Here is an 18,831-nt window from a genome sequence, read left to right on the forward strand (position 1 = left end):
CATAATGGGGAAAATCCAGGATAAAATATCCCTTACATTAGATCTCATCCTAGTTTCTGAAAGTCCAAGATTGGAATAAAGCTGAATCATAATGATTAATATTCTTGCCAGTCTGTTTTCAGCATTAAATTACTTTAATACATAATATCCTGAACATTAAAAAGTTTTGTGTTCCTACTGAGCTTGTCATTTACATCCAAATAAATTACAATCTCACCTCTCTCTTGAATTTCAAGCATTGCATTCCAGCTTTTCCTACTGTGTTTTTCAGCTGATTGTGTATTTCACTCCCGACCCCTAACCATCGCAGGAAATCTGAGTTCATGCATACTCTCACCTCTGTGCTATTAAACCTAAATCAAACGATTCTTAGACCATTTACTTTCTCTCTTCTTTCTGGGTACTACAACATTAGATTGGTTGATATCCAGAAAATCTTAATGCAGAACAGACCAGCAAAGCAGCCATTGGAGAATATATCTGAAGATATTCACAACAGCAATGTGATCCTGATTTCTGTATTATTTCCTTCCACCTTTTTCCTTCATGACACCCTCAAGCCAGATCTGTTCTAAGATGAAACCTATGGAAATGTAAACCTAATACTTCCTGAAAAGGAAGCAAATAAATGAGACACTGTAAATAACCTAAAAATCATAACAAAAGAGAACTTGACTGCTTGATTTGTGTTAAATATTTTCATTATTTCTCATTTTTATTTCACCTCAATGCCAAACTTGCACATTCTTTATGTGGACTGCAAACCTCACAATAAAATGATCTTGTTTTCACACATTTGCAAAATGAATCGCATTTGCAAAGATCTTAAAATATGGAAGCCTATCTCACTTATTTTGACTGAAACGGTTCACATAAGCAGCTGAACCAGCAAACTGGGAAGGGCGGTGGCTCACAAGAAGTGTGTTGAACTCTTAAACTGGTAAAACTGCAGCAGGGAGAAGATCTGCGTATATTCTTCATGTCTAAATACTGATATGAGTAGCTGACGATTTGTTGTAGCATCTCAATGTCAAGGGCATGTATTCCCATTAGAAATATGGTAACAAATATATTCCCAGATAAATATCATTTGGCTATGCAAGTATAAGGAACATGTTTTATGACAGACATAGCATTAGAAATAATGCAGTAATGCAGAAAGAAGCATGTGAAATGAAAAGTTCTTCAACTCAAATATTCACTTTATTGCTTATGAACATGCATATTAAATATATATGGAGATGTCTCCTAACAAGTTTCAAGCTGAGTTGCCTAGCTAGATCCACAGTTACACAACTCTTACCCTTTGATGTATCATGCGATGGACAGAGCACTCAAAAAAATGGAAGCAGAGGATGACCACTGAAACTTCCAGGAAAATCGCTTGCCAATGACTGCTTCTCTCTTCACAAGTTGGTTTTGCTCAGGCTGACAAGAGCTCTTACCTATGTCTGATATGAAGTTCACTGCGATCAAAAGCAGAGCTTTCATTGACTCCAGCTGCCTCTGAATCCAAGGTGCCAAGCAATGTTTGCAGCTGACTTGAAGTGTGAAAGTCTGCACATTTATTCTTATTTAAACAGCTGCCCAACATGAATTATGTCTAATTCATAGGGAATGCTTTTCAACCTTCAGTTCAAGGACTGGCATCATTTCTAAGGAAACGTCCAAAAGGTAACCAAGAAAAGCAAGTTCACTGTCAGTAGACCTAAACTTATTAAACAGTGCTCTGCACCTCCCTTTGAAGATTTCCAACCAACATAAAGTAGAATTTGCTGCCTTACACTGACTAATCTCCCAACCGTATCAGATTAAAGACAAAGAGGGACTGACAAATTCAAAGAACACAAGTGGAAAGCCATTGTAATTCAGTGGTGAAAAGTGAAGGACAAGAGGGTCTTATTGCCCCTGAGAAGCTTTGCTACTCATAACTTGTTTAATTCTAACAGATGTTATGTTCTACCAAAATCCTTGGAAGGAAATTTTTCTTGTACTCAACAATGTACAATTCAAAACTCAAAAGTCTGCTAAAGTCTCTGTGGCATTATAAACCAAAGCAAACATACTTCTACAGCTTTCAGCCTACAACGAAGAACACACAGCTATTACAGAAACTCCACATTTGCCTTGCACTCTAACAACTCTCTTGTGCCAAGCTGACACAGGAAAAGGTGTTAATTGATTAATCATTTACGTTAAGTCTTACTGCAATCACACTTTGGGAATCTATCTCACTTTGATAAATACAGTGGAGCTCCTACAAGCAGCTTATTCAGGCTTGTGACTCATTGCAGCTAAATCATTCCCTGTAAATGTTTACAGGGTACATAGATAAAAGGGGTGAAAAATTTCCCCTCCCCATTTACAGTTTTGCTGCACAAACAGGGGGTTTGAATTCTGAACAACAGCCTGGCTGCTCTACTTTCCTTCTCCTCCCTCTTCCTCACAGCAGAAGTCATCCTATAGGACAAGCTGTAAAGAGGAGGATTATAACTCCCAGTATAGTCTTTCTACTGACCCAGAGAAAACATAATATAGATTTCTTCAACTGTACTATCAATGTACTAATAAAAAGGAAGAATGGGAATCAAGGAGTGGCTGAAAAAAAAAGCTATCACAGAAGTAAAAAAGTTACTATGAGAGTTCTTTTAAAATGCTAAAAATCTGTAGTTGGCTTGCAGCCAGCTACAGTCAAACAGGAAATTCAGTATACAGATCTGAAATTAAGTTCAAAAAGTAACATTCTCCCAACCCACCCCCACTCACACAGTCAATACTGTCCTAACCAAAAGTCTTCCTAGTGAATTTGCTATCTGTTTCCTTCCCCAGCGGAAAAGCCCCCCCAGCCAGGCTTGTTTTGCTACGGATGGGAAATAAACTAGAGATAAACAGCAGCTCTATGGGAAAATAAAGTACTTTAAGTAATCTCATCAGGATTTTTAGTAAAGTTGTGGCCTCTGTGCAGACTTTAGACAGTACACAATAAAATGATCTGAAATTGATTGACTTACATAATGAAATTAATTCAGGGAAATTCAGCCATGCATCTAAAAGTCTTGTCATCACTACAAAACAAAAATGAAAGCCAGATTAAAATGATTAATATTTTCATAACTAAATTTAAAGAAATATTTCCCATCTGCATCCCTCCTCAAACTGTATTGTAAGTTAGGAGAGCAAGATGACTGATGGCAAGTAGAGCAATTTTCTGGTTATTTTTAATAGAGTTACCTATGGGAAACAGTCTGAGAATCCAACTGTCTCCCTCCAGGTATTTTACTGGAATACTGAAACTAAATTCAGACATTGTTGCTCAATGTTACAAATATCTATCTAAAAAGTGAAAAGTCCTTAGAATCATAGAATGCTTTGGGTTGGAAGGGACCTTGAGAGATCATTTGAGCCCAACCCCCCTGAAGTAAGCAGGGATTGAACCTGTGAACTTGGCGTTATTAGCACCATGCTCTAACCAACTGAACTAACCCAGCTGGTCAAGTCACCACAGTCTGTTTTAGTCATGGAGACAGAAGCTATTCTTAATACAAGGTTAATTTTTATACGTGTACTTCTAACTGTTCCAAATATAGAGCCAAATTATGCATTGATATATTTACATTAACAACTGAGTTGTACCCATATTATGCAACCATAAGTAGGAGTAATTCCAGCACCATTTTTCCTACACTAAATTCTCACAAAAGTGATAACACTAATTGAATATTTAACAATATTCAAAGGCAACAAAGTAAAATGTTGTCAAAGATTTCCTAATGCTAGTAACACTCACAGTGAAGGCAGTAAGCAAAACAGGAGATACCAATATCATGAAAATACTCTGCTTTAGCTATGTTAGTAAAAATAAAACACTAGTCAAACTCTCTCATTAGTCTCATTCTCTCTCCTTACAGAAACTGAGTATTATTGCATCAGTACACTAGGGTGTGTAACCAGATGGTAGACACATAATTATTCATAAGGTTTCATCCAAACTAGGAAAACACCACTCCTCAAATACACCCATATAACAGAGGAATTAAAAAAAAAAAAAAAAAAAAATCTACTTTCCCTAAGAAAGAGGAACCACTGAAGGAGAAGGGCCAGGCTGGCACAAATAAGTGAAATGAATGTGTTTGCCCAGTCATTTAGAGAACAGACTTGCTGCTAAATGTTCCATCTCAATTCTTGGCTGGTGAACAAGACCACTCTAAGGGCAAGTAAAACATAAGTAGCACATTGGAACACTTTGCTTCAAGAAATCTAATTTTGATTCAGTTATTACAGACAAAATCTCTCCAAGCAAACTTCGTGGGTTTTCACATAACATCATCTTTACAAAAGCAGCATTCATCAGAATTTAAATATCATCCTATGCAAACTCAGCCTTTTTGGATGCATACAATTTCTTCACCCTTTGCTCTTGATTTTCTACATTTATAAATCCAATATCTGGTCATGCTAATATGAAATAAGAATGCTGGAAAACAATGTTTACAGCAACATTTTTATTCTGGAGCTCACTTACACTGGCAGAACTGTAAAACTAATTGTGGAAACTCTACAGTAACACGCTTCCAACTCTCCCACCTCGTTCATGTTTTTCTCTCTTAAATGTCAGTTCCTGTCCAGCCTGCAGCAAAGTATTCTAAAGAGGTCCTACATTTTTCACTCCAGAGCTCCAGTGACTCACTCTTGCTATCTGCCAAGTCAGGGAGCTCTCAAACGCATTATCTCCCAGTTCCGCCCCCACAACCCTGCTTAGACACTGGCACAGAACTGCAAAAGGAGAGAAAGCCTCTTGCATGACCAGCTGCTCACCTGATCAGGGTTCAGGCAAAGGGCCCCCAAAGGGAAGTAGTCTTGCTAGCATAAATAGTTTTATTTTGGGATCTGTAAGGAAGCCTTAGTGCTTTTTCCTGGTGGATAATTTCTCCATTGGATGGAAGGGAGCCCATGAAGGTGGCCAGTCTAGCATGGAGATGTGTAGCCATTTAGGACAGTAATAGACCATAGCAAGAAAGAAAAAGCTAAGTAATTTAATTAAAAGCTGAGTGTTTGGAAAAAAGTTTAAATATTGAAAATACTCCTACAGTGTTTATTTACTTCTACTGTGCCACGAAGGAATGTGTATAGACCACTGCTGCTTGCCTTGGCTAAGTGAGCAAAGAATAGGGCAAAACTCATGCCCAGGGGAGTACAGCTCTCTAAAGGCTTTTCCCAGCAGGCACAGGCAGACCTGACTTTCAGTAAGTAAACTACAAGTGCTAATCATCCATTATTTCTCTAAGCTAGAGATAACGGTAGAGTAAATGTCTGTAAACCTGCAGGGGGAAAGCACCAGCCACAATTCAATAACTGGAAATTAAGCTGCAAGACACGACATAGCATCAGGGTTACTCTGTGTAACTGGTGTTCCTGAACCTAGCTACCTCTGCCAAGAAAGCCTCAAACAAATAATGCAAGATAGTATAAAGTGGACTGTTGTTAATATTTATAACTGTCCCTTAGAGGTACCTGTATGTGGTCACTGATACAAACAGCTTAGGTTCAAAGTTCTTCCTGCTTAAGGTTTTATGATTTGCTTCACACATTTTTTTTTAATTTATTTAATGCTTTTTGGATTCCCTGTGAAAGTGTATGTGAACTGGAAAAGAGTTCTGAAAGGAAAACTGAACAGGAAAACTGACGTCACAAAGTTTTGTCATGTGCCAGACTCATCAGTAAGATGGGTCTCTTGATTCGTACGTCAATACCCTCCTTCCTGCAAATTTTAAACGAGAAGGAAAAGAAACAGGTCCACAGCTTGGCTGCAGGAGGTGCAAGCAATCTCCCTTTCTCTCAATTTCCTACCTTTTTGACAAAATTGGTATCTATCATCCTTTGAAAAGTGGACTGCAACCTGTGGAAGAGCAAAGCACTATCAGTGTTTATCTGTATTGTAAGACCTAAAGACCTCAAATGTAGATGTAGAGATACACATTCTCTATGAGCACATTACAACTAGCATGGTCTGCTCCCAAAGCCCTGAAATACAAAACAGAACACAGGAGAAAAGAAATTTTATCATCTTGGTTCCACAGATGGGGAACCGAGCCATCTCAGACAAGAGTTTAAAAAACCTGATGTATTCCAAAATACAGGATCTGATTTCCCCCTCTCTTTTCTAACATGTGCCTCAGGACAAACTAAACTTGGAGAATGACACTGGAAAAAATAGATTGAATTCATACAAGACCCAGATAACACCAAACAGCAAAGTCATGAGAATTCAAAAGCAATTCAAGGAAACATCACAGAAAAGGAAGAGTACAATTAACTGTGGCTTTGGGGACAAAAGCAGTGTTCTGTGAATGCTGAAAAAAACATTTGCAGACTGCAGTGCAAACTTGAACGCACAAGGAGAGAACATTTCCACTTTCACGTGGTGATGAGCTAAGCATACGAATATACAGAAAAATTAACTCCTTCAAAGACAGATGATTTGCCTTCAAGAGTCCACCCAAGGATGTAGATAACATCTGCCTGGCTTCAAAAGACCAGGATTTTAAAAAGTATGCATAATCTGATACAAGGTGTGTCATCCAACAGTGATTACTGAAAAAAATGAAGATTTAAGTTTAATTTGTCAAAAGCACAAGCCCATAATTTTTCTACCTCAACCATAACTCAGTATTTTTTTGAACAGGAGTCAAGAAGCAACTTTCAAACCTGTATACTTTGAAATAATGCTAGATGACCACCTGTGTATTGGGATCCCATCTCCAACTTGGCTAACATTAAAATGGCCTCCTAAGTAAGTCTGCAGGCTCAACTTGGGAGTGCTAGCAAACAATTATTGTACAGATCAGTGATTTCTAAAACTCAGTCAAGTCAATGTGCTCCATGTGGCCACATTTTTCCCAGATGAGACTTGTTCATTTATAACTCAGCTGAACCATTAAATAACTACTAGACTTACTGACGAAATCAAGGAGTTATTAGTTGCTGTCCTTACAACTGACTCGACACCCTAAAACCCATCTAGAGTACATTAGACTCTTCACAGCAAAGGCTACTGCAGAGTGGCAAAAGAGCAGGGAAGAGCTACTCCTCCTGTAAGAACCTATTTCCTCCTCATATAGCCTTAGAAAGAGATGCCTCACTTCAAACTCTCTCTGGTACATGCCATCTGTGGGACAGTGCTACTTCAGGAGGAGGAGGTGTAGCAAGCAGCTGAGTTACAAACCACCTTCTAGGTAGACACAAGAGAGCTGAGGATGCCAGATATCTCCTGAATTAATACTCATTCATTGCTTGTTTTATTAGGAGGGGGATTCAGCCTTCACATTATTGACTCTCAGAATAGTAAAAGCGTCACACCTACTTAAGTAGCGACTGATTTTTTTTCTCCTATTTGTATTTCATTTCCCTCTATTTTTTTTTACCTGTATATAATTTGTGTCTTTTCCATCTTCACTGCATTACTAGCACTCTTTTTAGAAAGGAACTTGATACAATGCACACTCAGGATGTGCTCTTTCACGGAAAATCAAGTACCAGAGCCAGGTGTTACACCGTTTTAGAGCATTGCCATGTATCTGTGGGAACAGTGTTTGCAAGCAGCGTGGACAACTGAGAAAACAGCCTGCAGCCACTGGGACTTACTTGCTCGGGACTTGTCCTTGCCCATGTACTTAGGAAGATGGTATCTAGAAATCCTTTGGCTGTTTGTGGGCCTTTGTTTATTCTAGCCTTCCTTCATGAAGGGGCCCTTTTGTCAATGATATTTCTTGTGTTATGACGGTGGTTAAGAGAAAACCTTTTTTCGGTTAGTGAGGCGTATTTGCCTCTTTGTATGTTTGTTTCAATCTAATCACATGTATAAATTACTTTAAAAAATGTATAAATTCCTTTTAAAAAGCTGAAAAGTAGTTTTATTTGAGAGTAGGGACAGGAAGAGAGACTAATACAATAAACACAGAGCAGAAATGTAATTGTGTGCTTATCGATGCATTCTTCGGGGAAAGGACAGTCTTAGTAACAGAAAAGTAGGAGTCAAGGGATACAGATTCTGCCCCTTGTTCTAATATGGACCTCCTGCATGACTAGAAAAGTCACTCCACCTCATCTCTGAAATAACATTACTATTTATCAGTGGTGTCTACCAAAAAGAATGTGGAAAATATTTTTTTCCCTTTTTTTGCAAATCACATTGTGACATCTGGATGGAAAAGCTAGCCAAGTGCAGTGTTATTACTGTAATATTACCTGTCTTTTAGGGAACTTACTACTGTGCTTAAGGTTAGGAAGGGAATGGAAACCTTGCCTTTAGTAGCTTGTGGAGGCATGATAGTACTCCTGCCTAATACTTTTTTCCAGCATAGAAAAAGTAGGACCATAAAGTCCCATTTATTTAACCTTCCCTATTTTTTAAGCTTCTGTACTTTTTTTTAATTATTTCTGTAAGATATTTAGGTATTAATCATCTTTGCAGTTTACAATAGTCGCCTGCCTTAAATAAAATTTTGAAATTTCAGAAAAGTATACCATATTCTGAATAAAAGATTTTCATTATTATTGCCATTAATATACCAGTTTTCTGTGTTGGCAATGAGAATAAGAAAGAGGACATCCATGTAAGCGAGACAAGAGGATGGGGGAAAAAACCACAATGTGAAGTATGGCTAAGTGGGAGTAAGAAATTTAAATCAGAGTGAACAGATTTAAACCTGACATTGAGATTCCATTTCAGGCACCCAGTGTGTGCATATATCATCATGCCCAAATATGCCATCAAGAACAGATACAGCACATCATAATAGGGATGGAAAGGCTTTCCAGACTCATGAATGTTGGCCTATGGCATCTTGCCACTACAGAAATTCAAGAGAATAACACATTAAAAAAAAATTCTCACATTATCCTTGCAGGTTTTGTTCTGGTTATTGGATTGGTGACATTCTACCGCATCGGACCATACACCAGCCTCTCTTGGTCTTGCTATCTGAACATTGGAGCCTGTCTTTTGGCCACGCTGGCAGCTGCCATTCTTATATGGAACATCCTTCATAGGCGTGAGGACTGCATGGCACCCCGAGTCATTGTCATTAGCCGTACCCTGACCGCTCGGTTTCGCCGTGGCCTGGAAAATGACTACGTTGAGTCACCGTGCTGAAACAGTGGACTTGAAAAGGAAAAGATCTCCAAGGAGATCTGCATTGGAGTTGTTTTCTATAAATATATGCTATAATTTAAAACTAAGGGTTGAAAGACATCACAAAGCTCACTCTTGTGGGCAGAGGCCCTCAATTATTATTTGGATGGGCTCCATCTATATACAGATGTATAAAACACATAATTTTATATAGATTATATTATATTGCCCTCTCCCTCTGCTGTACAGCACAGAATGTTGGATTGTCAGAATCCTGACAGAGCATCACAGCTACATATCAGCAGGGTCAGCTGTAGCAGACACAGAGTTTATGCAATGAAAATATATAAAAGAGGCAACCAAACACATTCTCTCTGTCTGCATAAACTTATCCTGCTCCCTAATAATAATAATGTAAAAAGCTATAGGACACCAGTGACAATAGCTTTGGAGTTAACAGGCAATCTGAGAAAGCAGAAAACTCACTATAGAATTAGTGATGATTTTAACAGCTGTTTGAATTTCATTAATCTTTAGTCCTTCCATTCACCCCTCTTCAAGGAACTTCTCATTAGCTGCAACACCTGCTTCCCAGCCACAGCATAGCCCAGACAGTAAAAAACAAAAGCAGCTCTTACCATTCTAATTGTAAAGTAAGGGAATGCAGAAGAATTAAGTTGCATTTTTCAGACACTTCTTTTGTATCCTGAGACAAAGGTTTGGGTTTATCCTATATGTAAACAGACATGCCATTAAAAATGAAAAGGGTACGCAGCGAGAATAGGCCATACATGTCACTGAAAAATCTACTTCAGTGTTACAACGAGGGCAAATACCTACAGAAGAGGCTTACTTGGTATCCCTAATAATCACAGATACTATTAACTTAGATTATTGGAAACAATTATTAAGAACAGGTATTTCAGCCCAAATTAATTTATTTTATTCCCAGCTTGCTTTAACATTTGCTGTGATATTTTCAGATGAGAGTGCTATGTCAGGACACCCAGCTCTGCCTAGCAATGCTCAGAGGCACATAACACAGTGAATACTGGAGAACAACTGCCACTCAAGCACCCAAATTGGAGAAAAAGACACATACACAGGACTTAAGCATGAGATTTAAAAAAGACCTGCCTGGTAACTTAATATGGTAATGAAATGAAAATAATTAGTACCTTTGGAATTAGGCATAATGTTTTTAAGCCTGATCCTGAGAAGCACATGGGCTCACAAAAGTCATGTGCACGTAACTTTCAGGAAGAAAAACAACAGGTCAAAAACTATTATGCAGAAATACTTAGGATACAGGAACTAGAGGCAATGACAGATGTTTAAAAACTCTAAAGATGCTACTCTGAGCACAGTTACTGATAGGTTTGAAGGACCATGAGCTGTGAATGTTACAAATTCTTTAGGACTGTTGTGTCGCTCCCAGCTGAGTACACTGCTTTTCTTTATCATTAGTTCGACTATACTCTTCCATACTTTGTTAAAATGTGATCATCAAGCTGGCTCTTGAATTCTGTTCTGCACTCAGTTCTGACGTATTAAGAAACTCAACCCCAACTGCCGCTCTGCACCATGTTCAAAGTGAGCAACACTCTGCAGAGACTGATGCTCTAGAACAATTGCATTGTTCTAGACTATCAGGGTAGAATACCATAAAGCTGACAAAGAGTTTCTTCTAGCAGTAGGTTTGTAAAAACCAACTAAGCTTTGTATTCATTTGCCTGCATTACTTTCTGGAAAATATTTTCTAGAAATAATATGCTATGATTAATTGCAGGGTTTTTTAAAAATAAAATATTGGAATATTTAAAAGACATTATATTATTTCTTCTAATATTGCAATATCCATATTATAATAATGTACATTTAAATTTAAAAATCAGCTATGTGGTCAGTAAATTTGTAATACTTGGTATTACTGTGATTATTTTAGATGTATAAATAAAGTTGTGAATGTTCATTTTCTTCTAGTGTTGACATGAGATTTTTGCCATTCAGCACAGAATAACGTTCATTGTTATCAATCATTTTTTCCCACGTAGTAAAAAAGAATCCATGGAGTTTGCAATGTCTTGTAGATAAAGAATAAGCAGAGAATGCATTAAAATGTCTGTAAGATAAAGATATTTCATCTTGCTAAAAATGAAAGGGAGAATGAAATCAGGAAAAATGTAAGGATAATTTAGGAGGATCAAAACTTCATACACACTTTAAACAAAAATAAACTGTACCCATAGAGATACGTACAAATATTTACAATACCTTTTTATCAGCTTGATGGATTTGAAGGCCTCATCCATGTCTCCAGCAGTCAGATAGAAGCTGAAGTTCAGTATGGCATCCCGGGTAGTCTTATCACAGTCTCCTAATCCAATAAAATCTCTCATGGGTCTTCTCGCAACCGTCTGAGACACCTTTGTTGGGCCAGACTCTGCTTGTCCTTTTTCAGCTTCTCCCAGCTAAAATGAGAATGTTATCATTTAGGTATCAAGTGAGTTGAAACTTACTCCTTTGTACATGTAATTAATTACATTATTTCCACTACAGTCCAAGTTTTCTATTTCTGCAGGACCATGATCAATAGTGACAATAGTTGCAATGTCATAGAAGAGATTAGTGTATAATGATGAACAATCACAGTATGTCAGTGATAGTTTGGAGATGGGTAAAATACCACAGGAGAGGCAGCCTCCTAATATTATAGTAATAATTATTATTATTATATATTATTATTATAATAACTATGAATATAATAGCAACTATTATTTTAAGTCCCCAGATTTCTGGAGATTTCAGATAAACATTTCTCTAAGGTTAGTCTCTTCTCAAAAATGAGTCTGCTGTTCTGAAAGTTAACGATATAGACCCAATTCTTTTATTCTTGCCTTTGTGTGAAGCTTATGAATACTAAAGCTCAGATTCAAACCCTTCCCCATATAATTGGCAGTTCTGGAGCCTCTGGAGCTTCAGTGATACTTTCACCAGTCATTGAAAGGCAGCTCAAAGCAATTTAACTACTATTCAGAAAAAGAATAAAGATAAAGTCAATCATCAACATCCAATGATCTGTCTAGGGTGTAACAAGGAAATTTTCACAAGCCAAACACAGTGGAAGAGCATCTGAGTCATGAAGGATACCAATTTTCACATGTACTCTACCCCAATTGTATAGTTAGATGAGATAACTAAATATTAAGGTTTACAGAAGCCACTTAAAAAATAGTATTGTACTATATTATCATACAATGAAAGTATTAGATACAGTAAAAGACAGAAATCAAAAGTGCAAATGCGTTTGACTACAATTTGGGGAAGTTCTGGAAACAGGACATAAAAGATACTATAATGAATAAGGAGAAACCCTGGAATGAAATCTGGTCAAAACATACTTTTGCATCAACTCGATTTGCTTTTTTAAATCAGACTGTGTTCATATGCTAAATCATGTTTCCAAAATGAATTATTATATAACATGTAATTTAGTCACTAAGATACAGTAACCTACTGACAGAAGAAAATGGAAACAGAAGACAGGCAGAGAATGAAGGAAGAGGAGCAAAATAATGGCAGATACTTACAGGTTTATATACACATCCCCTCCGAAAAAACAACTAATGGCAGCAATAATCCATATAGAGTTAAAAAAAGAAGGAAAGAAAAAAATAGGTGTATTATCCAAGTAAAATAGCCTAAGATGTGATGGGGGAAGTGTTAAAAGAAAGATTAGAAAATGCAGCAGAGCACTTTTGACCTTTCAAATTAAGGGAAAAAGGAAAGTAAACCAGAGTGCAACTCTAAAAGCTAGATCTGCTAGGAAGAGTGATAACAGTCAGTTCTTTGAAAGGGGGCTAAATTGCAAAGTACTGCTCTGAATCTAAATTCTGAATCTGAAGTAGAGAAACATCTAGATACATTCTCCCTGTTTATCACTGCTCCTGAACTACATGAAATTAGATTTACATGATCACATTGGTCTGTCTTATTCAGAAGATTTAGAGGATTATAAGTCTCATCAATAATAAGTTCATGCAGATTTTACAAAAATAAATGCCTTGGTAGAATAAATAGACACTGTTAAGCTCCCCCTACAAGAAGGGAGCAGTGCAAATCATCATTTTAACAGGCATTAAGAATCTCAGGTCAGAGCTTAACCAAAAAAACCGATCTGTAGGTTATAGGCTTCATCTCTGCCAGCATGCATCTTACTTACCTAAGATGCAAACAATTTTGGATTTGTATTCAAGTTTAAGAAGTTAAAGCATGCATTCCTGGTATTTGTAGCGTGTAGGCATTTGGTGATAGTGCAAGAAGAGTATTCTTGCTCTCTTTGGTATTCTGTGTGGATTAAGCTCAATTCTAAGAAAGAAATGGGTTGCTTCTACTGAAGCTAGTAGGAAATGTCCCCTCTTATGGCCTACATAAAGTTGACACCCCACCCCCCCCCCCGCCCTTACTTGCAATAGGCATGCTGACTACATAAAGTAGAGAATATTTTTCACATCCCTTTTTCAGTTGCATTCTCTGGTAATTACTGTGTCTCTTATGCTCTACGTCGCATCCAGTTTGCAATACCCATGAAAAGCCAATTCAGTACAATTTCCGCAGTACTGCCAAGTACACCTGCATTAGGATTATCTTACGTCATTTCCACATGTGATGCAGCAACTGCCATTGGAGTTGCTCTACTTACCCCAGACTCAATTTGGTTACATTTGATCCCTACGCAGTGAAAAGTCTGAACTTCTGGGAAGGGAAGGAATTGTGAAAGATTTCCTCACCTTTTTTGCAAAGTAATAATATGGCACCTCTATGCCCAGAAGAACCTGGTAGGATGAAGGCAATGGAAAGCTGTCCTGAAGCAAAAGGCCATGCTCTTCAGTACTGAAGAATGATATAACCCAAACATCCATCTGAAAAAGGAAACAAAGCATTGTTTTGTTTTTATGCTGCAATATCCTTCTTTCATTTTGTTTTTATTTTCCATATTCACTCAGCAGAACCTTCTCTTGACAATAATATGACATATACATTCACATGTACACGCCTGCTGGAGAGGGCAGAGTTGCACGCTTCCTCCCTATAGTAAGTAGCCAATGACTCATTGTACATTGAAGACTGTTCCTACTGCAAAGGGACCTCCACCTCTGCCTTTCAGGAACCAACTCCATCAACCATGAAGAGGGAAGTCCCTGGCCACAGACTACTGCCCTAGAAGTCTCTGACAGATCTGACTCAGGTCAAAGAAATACTCCCAACTGTTTTCAACAATTTTTTTTTTTAAATACTATATTATTTCTATTATATTTCAGCAGCTCACTGACTGCTTTGAGTTCCCAGGGAATATACCAGCCATTTAAAAATAGTTTCTGTAACAGCTTAAATATTGACCCGACTCAAGTCAAAACAAAGCATTTATTTCCAACTAAAATTAATCAGACTTCTCATTTCTTAAAGGATAAGCACACAGTTAAAAATTTTGTTGAATAAGGGTCAAAAGTAAGTTGCAGTCCTTTTGTATCTTTTTATTTTTCAACTTTATGTAGAAGCCAAACATTTTTTTATTTGTTTACATTAGGAATATTAGGTTGAAGTGTTCTTCTCTTTGCTAGAAGACCCTAGCAAGGCCTTTTGAGACATCCCTGTTCCATTCCTCCTTTCTACATTGATCTTCCCATGATTTTTCTAAGGTCATTTCAACCCACAAAAGAAACAAAGAGTATTCCATGTCTAATTGGAAGAGGTTTAGCTAAAATCATGCACGAATCAGAAAACTTTCAATCAACACAGACATTTCAAATCAATGGAATATTTATGAAGGACAGGCAGTTCTGTACAGACAGAATGGTAAGGACCACACATTAGCAGGGGAAGCAGGGAAGAGTTGTTGGTCTGATGAAAGAAACCTTTGATTAGATAATTTCTGATCAATAAAAATGAAATCTTTTTTCTAATGTAAAAAAGACCATAAAATATAATTTGGGAAGTACCATAAAGGTGTACAATATCTGTCCAGAAAAGCAGAATATGGTAAGAACTGGGTGGGAAGAGTGTACTTCACTGTTCACCTTAGCGGCAGGGTCTGTGTTATTCTATCAAATTAATTCTTGCTGCTAGAAATGGACTCCAGATATAAAATCTGTATTATTTTTTAAAAATGAGAATAAGTATCAAACCTCTAGATTATCAATTCACCCAATAATGTCACCTGAAAAACTGTAGTCCAGGTACAAGCTTGCATTATGATCATCCTCAAAATTCTAGCATAGATAAAGAAAGCACCTCTTTTTCTTCGTCACTGTATGCAAGCTAGGGCTAAACCAGAAAGCTAATGTGCAGTGACTGCCTGAAGCCACAGACATCAAACTAAGATGTACAAGACAATGTATACTACCTACTCTCACAACCTTAATGAAGGACCAATGATTTATTACTTGGACAGGGAGACCTCCATGTAAAGCAAGGTAAAACAAACAAACAAAAAGACCATACTGTGTTCTCGGTCTGTTTTTTCTTTTGGTCTGGAGATTGTAGGCCTGTTTCAAGAATTGCTTCACATACAAAAAGTCTTGGTTCATTCTGGTCCCAGAAATGGCAAGCAGGGATGTGACTGTGCAATTCTGGATACTCCACAACAGACCTACCAAAAGACAAGAAAAAAAATGCAGAAAGGGAGACAAAACAATTCCAGACCATTCAGTGCATGAATGTAAATAAAGGACTTAAAGAAGAGATAATTTTCAGGTGATGATCAGTTATCTATACCAGTACCTCTGCACTGTAACATTAACCATATATATCTTCCTACCTCCTAACACTTTATACATGGCAATGCCACTTTTAGTTTGTTCTGTATACATTAACCATGACTGTAGGACATAAAGCATTTCAGTAGAAAAAAAGCTGGTACTGCCACAAATACAAACAGGCACCCAAAATCTGCCTCCACTGAGATTACATGTCCTACAGAAATACTTGAACATCCTTCAAACGATATACCTTAGCAACTGCTACTGGTGTAGGTACTGTAGCATGGGGACAACCTCAGCTCTGTTTTCTTGTGGGTTTTACAACCTGCCCCGAGGTGCTTATTGCCAGCACTGCTAGAAAAGCCCAGACAGGTTAAAGATAGCTTGAGTACTGTGGTATGGAATAGCCCTTTGGTCAGTTTGGATCAACTATTCTGGCTGTGCCCCCTCCCAGTTTCTTGTGCTCCTGGCAGAGCATGGGAAGCTGCAAAGTCCTTGACTAGCATAAGCAGTACTCAGCAACAACTAAAAACATCAGTGTGTTATCAACATTCTTCTCCTACTAAATCCAAAACACAGCACTATGCGTGCTACTAGGAAGAAAATTAACTCTATCCCAGCCGAAACCAGGACAAGTACTCTGATGTGCATTTAGATAAGCAGTACAGAGAGAGTTTCTAGTACATATGCCTCATGCTCAAATCCAGCTAAGCAGCGGTCATAAGAGATCAAACTAGACAATTGTGATTAAACTGATGGGGAAAAAAAAAAAGTTAGTTTATATTCTCAGGCAACAGATCTCTCTCTACTCAGCAAAGAGACCTGGGTATGCAGCGTGATTGATGCTTTGAATTGCTGAACTTCTCAGTGCTGAGGGAAACTCCAGGGTTGCAGCTGAACCTGACCTGCAGCTGGGGAACTTAAGTCTCTAGATATGCCACAGTTCATTCCCTTTCCCCAGTACTGTGCTTGAACTTTATACTGTGTATGAAGAATTCCAAGGCACTGTGAAACAGCACATTAAGCACAAGGACAACCCCTGCAGCCTTAGGAAAGCCACTCCCTGGCAGCAGTTTTAATAAGAAATATTTTACTGCTTCCTTTGGGCATTTAAATACTACTTCAGTGCCAGCCATGTTAAGACTCTAGACAAACAGAATCAGACTATTTTAGCAATGGCTTAGGATTCTTCTGAAAAAATACAGAATATAAATATGTGTCAAATTTTTTAAAAGAGAGAAACCAAAGACATCATTAAAATATTTTTCTCATTTGCTGTCACCACTGAAGGGTGGACTTTGTGGGGAGGATTGGAGTAGGGCTGGAAGGCAAATTAAGGGAGAGATTCAAAGGGATGCAGAAATACACAATGTCCTATCCATGCCACTGAACTCAAAATAAATTACTTGCAAACTGAAAAACAGTATTTGTGTAAAAAACACTGGGAGTGTTTAGATTCTGCCTCAGGAGGAGAGAGAGAGAAGGGGAAGAAGCGTAGATTATTATTATTTTCTGGTGAGTTTACTCATTCCAATTTCAAGATACTCTAAAATGAAGCACAGATAAATGGATTATTCACGCAGACACCATCTAGCATTTAAATATTAGTGAAACAGTGTTACTAGTTTGTGGTGGCCTCTGTTGGGCTACACAAGATACTACACTTGAAAACCAACTTTCTCACTGCTCATTATTACACTGTTTGCATAACTGACCAAGACATAAGGCCCCAAATTTGCACTGTCCTTAGTTTTTGATGAGCTGTGTAGTTTCTTCTGTTTTTCAGTGATAAGAAGAGTAAATACTTTTTTGCTTGTAACACCTATAGCAGATAGTTGCTAAAAAAGCAAACCATACTCTACTTGTTTTTTCTTAAGAAAAATACAGTCAGAAAAACTATTGTAAAACCATATGGGAATTTGTATCCTAACATTCCACCGTACTTCCATGAGTATTCCTAGTTCACTGCATTTTTCTGCCTTGCTACTAGGATTTCTAAAGTATTTGCCACAGAACAGCTTGCATGAAAACAAAGCTGTCAATTCTAAATAGACATTTCATGAGTTTTTAGCCATACGAAAACATCCTGTGTTGGACAAAAATTAACTTTTTTTCCTAGAAGGACCTTCAGAATGTCTCTTTTCAGTTCCTACCCTGTAAACTCGTAATGGAAGAGTAGCTTTCCAAGATTTTCCAAGATTTTTCTTTAAGATCAGGATCCTGATTCGTCATATAATACCTCTACGCATACCCCACCAACACCCAGTCATCCTCCTCTCAGAGACCTCTTGAGTCAAATATGGCTCCCACATTCCTAATAACTCTCACTGCATTCCTCTTCTATGAATTTGTCCAATACCTCCATCAACCCTTCCTTCATCATCTATAACTTCCTTTGGTAAGGAGTTCCTTAGCTCAACTGCATGTTGTGTGAAGAACTGCCTCCTCCTGCTTGTTTTGAGCTTGCTTTCTGATACCTTTGTCTGACACTTCCTAGTTCATGTATTGGAAGAAACAGGAATGCAGCCTGACTGACATACAATGCACCAGTTTTAATTCTTTAGAAATAAAATAATTAAATTTGTACAAGCTCCTACACAAAGACAGAGGAATGCCAGTATCAAGGTGTTGCTTGTCTTCATAGGGCAGATTCATATTTTAAATACACAAGTAATACTTCTCGAAATAAAAGCTTCTTACCTGTCAATGCTGTGTCCAGAAGAAAGCTTCTCTCTACCATTTCCCTGTTCAGCCTTGAAATCAAAGAGTGTAACTTTGTCCATTTCAACATCATAGAAACAGATCTTGGAATCAATCTTCCCATCTGCCTACAAGAAGGGAAAACAGTTGTTGGCCGAACCATGCAGTCAAAAAGGAAAAAAGGTAAAGTTCAGATGGTATGTTTATCTCATCTGATTCATGCTCTCAGTTTTGTTTACTGGT

The 18,831-nt window shown here is 37.7% G+C and overlaps 2 protein-coding genes across 2 annotated transcripts in view; one reads left to right on the top strand and one right to left on the bottom strand.

Annotated features, from left to right (window-relative positions):
- TMEM204 (transmembrane protein 204) overlaps positions 1-9,151 on the top strand; it is a 28,108-nt gene extending 18,957 nt beyond the window's left edge. Inside the window, exon 3 of the mRNA XM_009493012.1 lies at positions 8,907-9,151. Within this exon, the coding sequence (XP_009491287.1) occupies positions 8,907-9,151 (245 nt within the window). The remainder of the gene's footprint in view (positions 1-8,906) is intronic.
- IFT140 (intraflagellar transport 140) overlaps positions 1-18,831 on the bottom strand; it is a 90,594-nt gene that overhangs the window by 38,503 nt on the left and 33,260 nt on the right. Inside the window, exons 14-17 of the mRNA XM_075718192.1 lie at positions 18,589-18,716; positions 15,632-15,779; positions 13,921-14,052; positions 11,405-11,601 (exon numbers count right to left, since the gene is read on the bottom strand). Coding sequence (XP_075574307.1) covers positions 11,405-11,601; positions 13,921-14,052; positions 15,632-15,779; positions 18,589-18,716 — 605 coding nt within the window. The remainder of the gene's footprint in view (positions 1-11,404; positions 11,602-13,920; positions 14,053-15,631; positions 15,780-18,588; positions 18,717-18,831) is intronic.

This window comes from Pelecanus crispus, chromosome 11 (assembly GCF_030463565.1).
Source record: "Pelecanus crispus isolate bPelCri1 chromosome 11, bPelCri1.pri, whole genome shotgun sequence".
NCBI classification, from domain to species: Eukaryota; Metazoa; Chordata; class Aves; order Pelecaniformes; family Pelecanidae; genus Pelecanus; species Pelecanus crispus.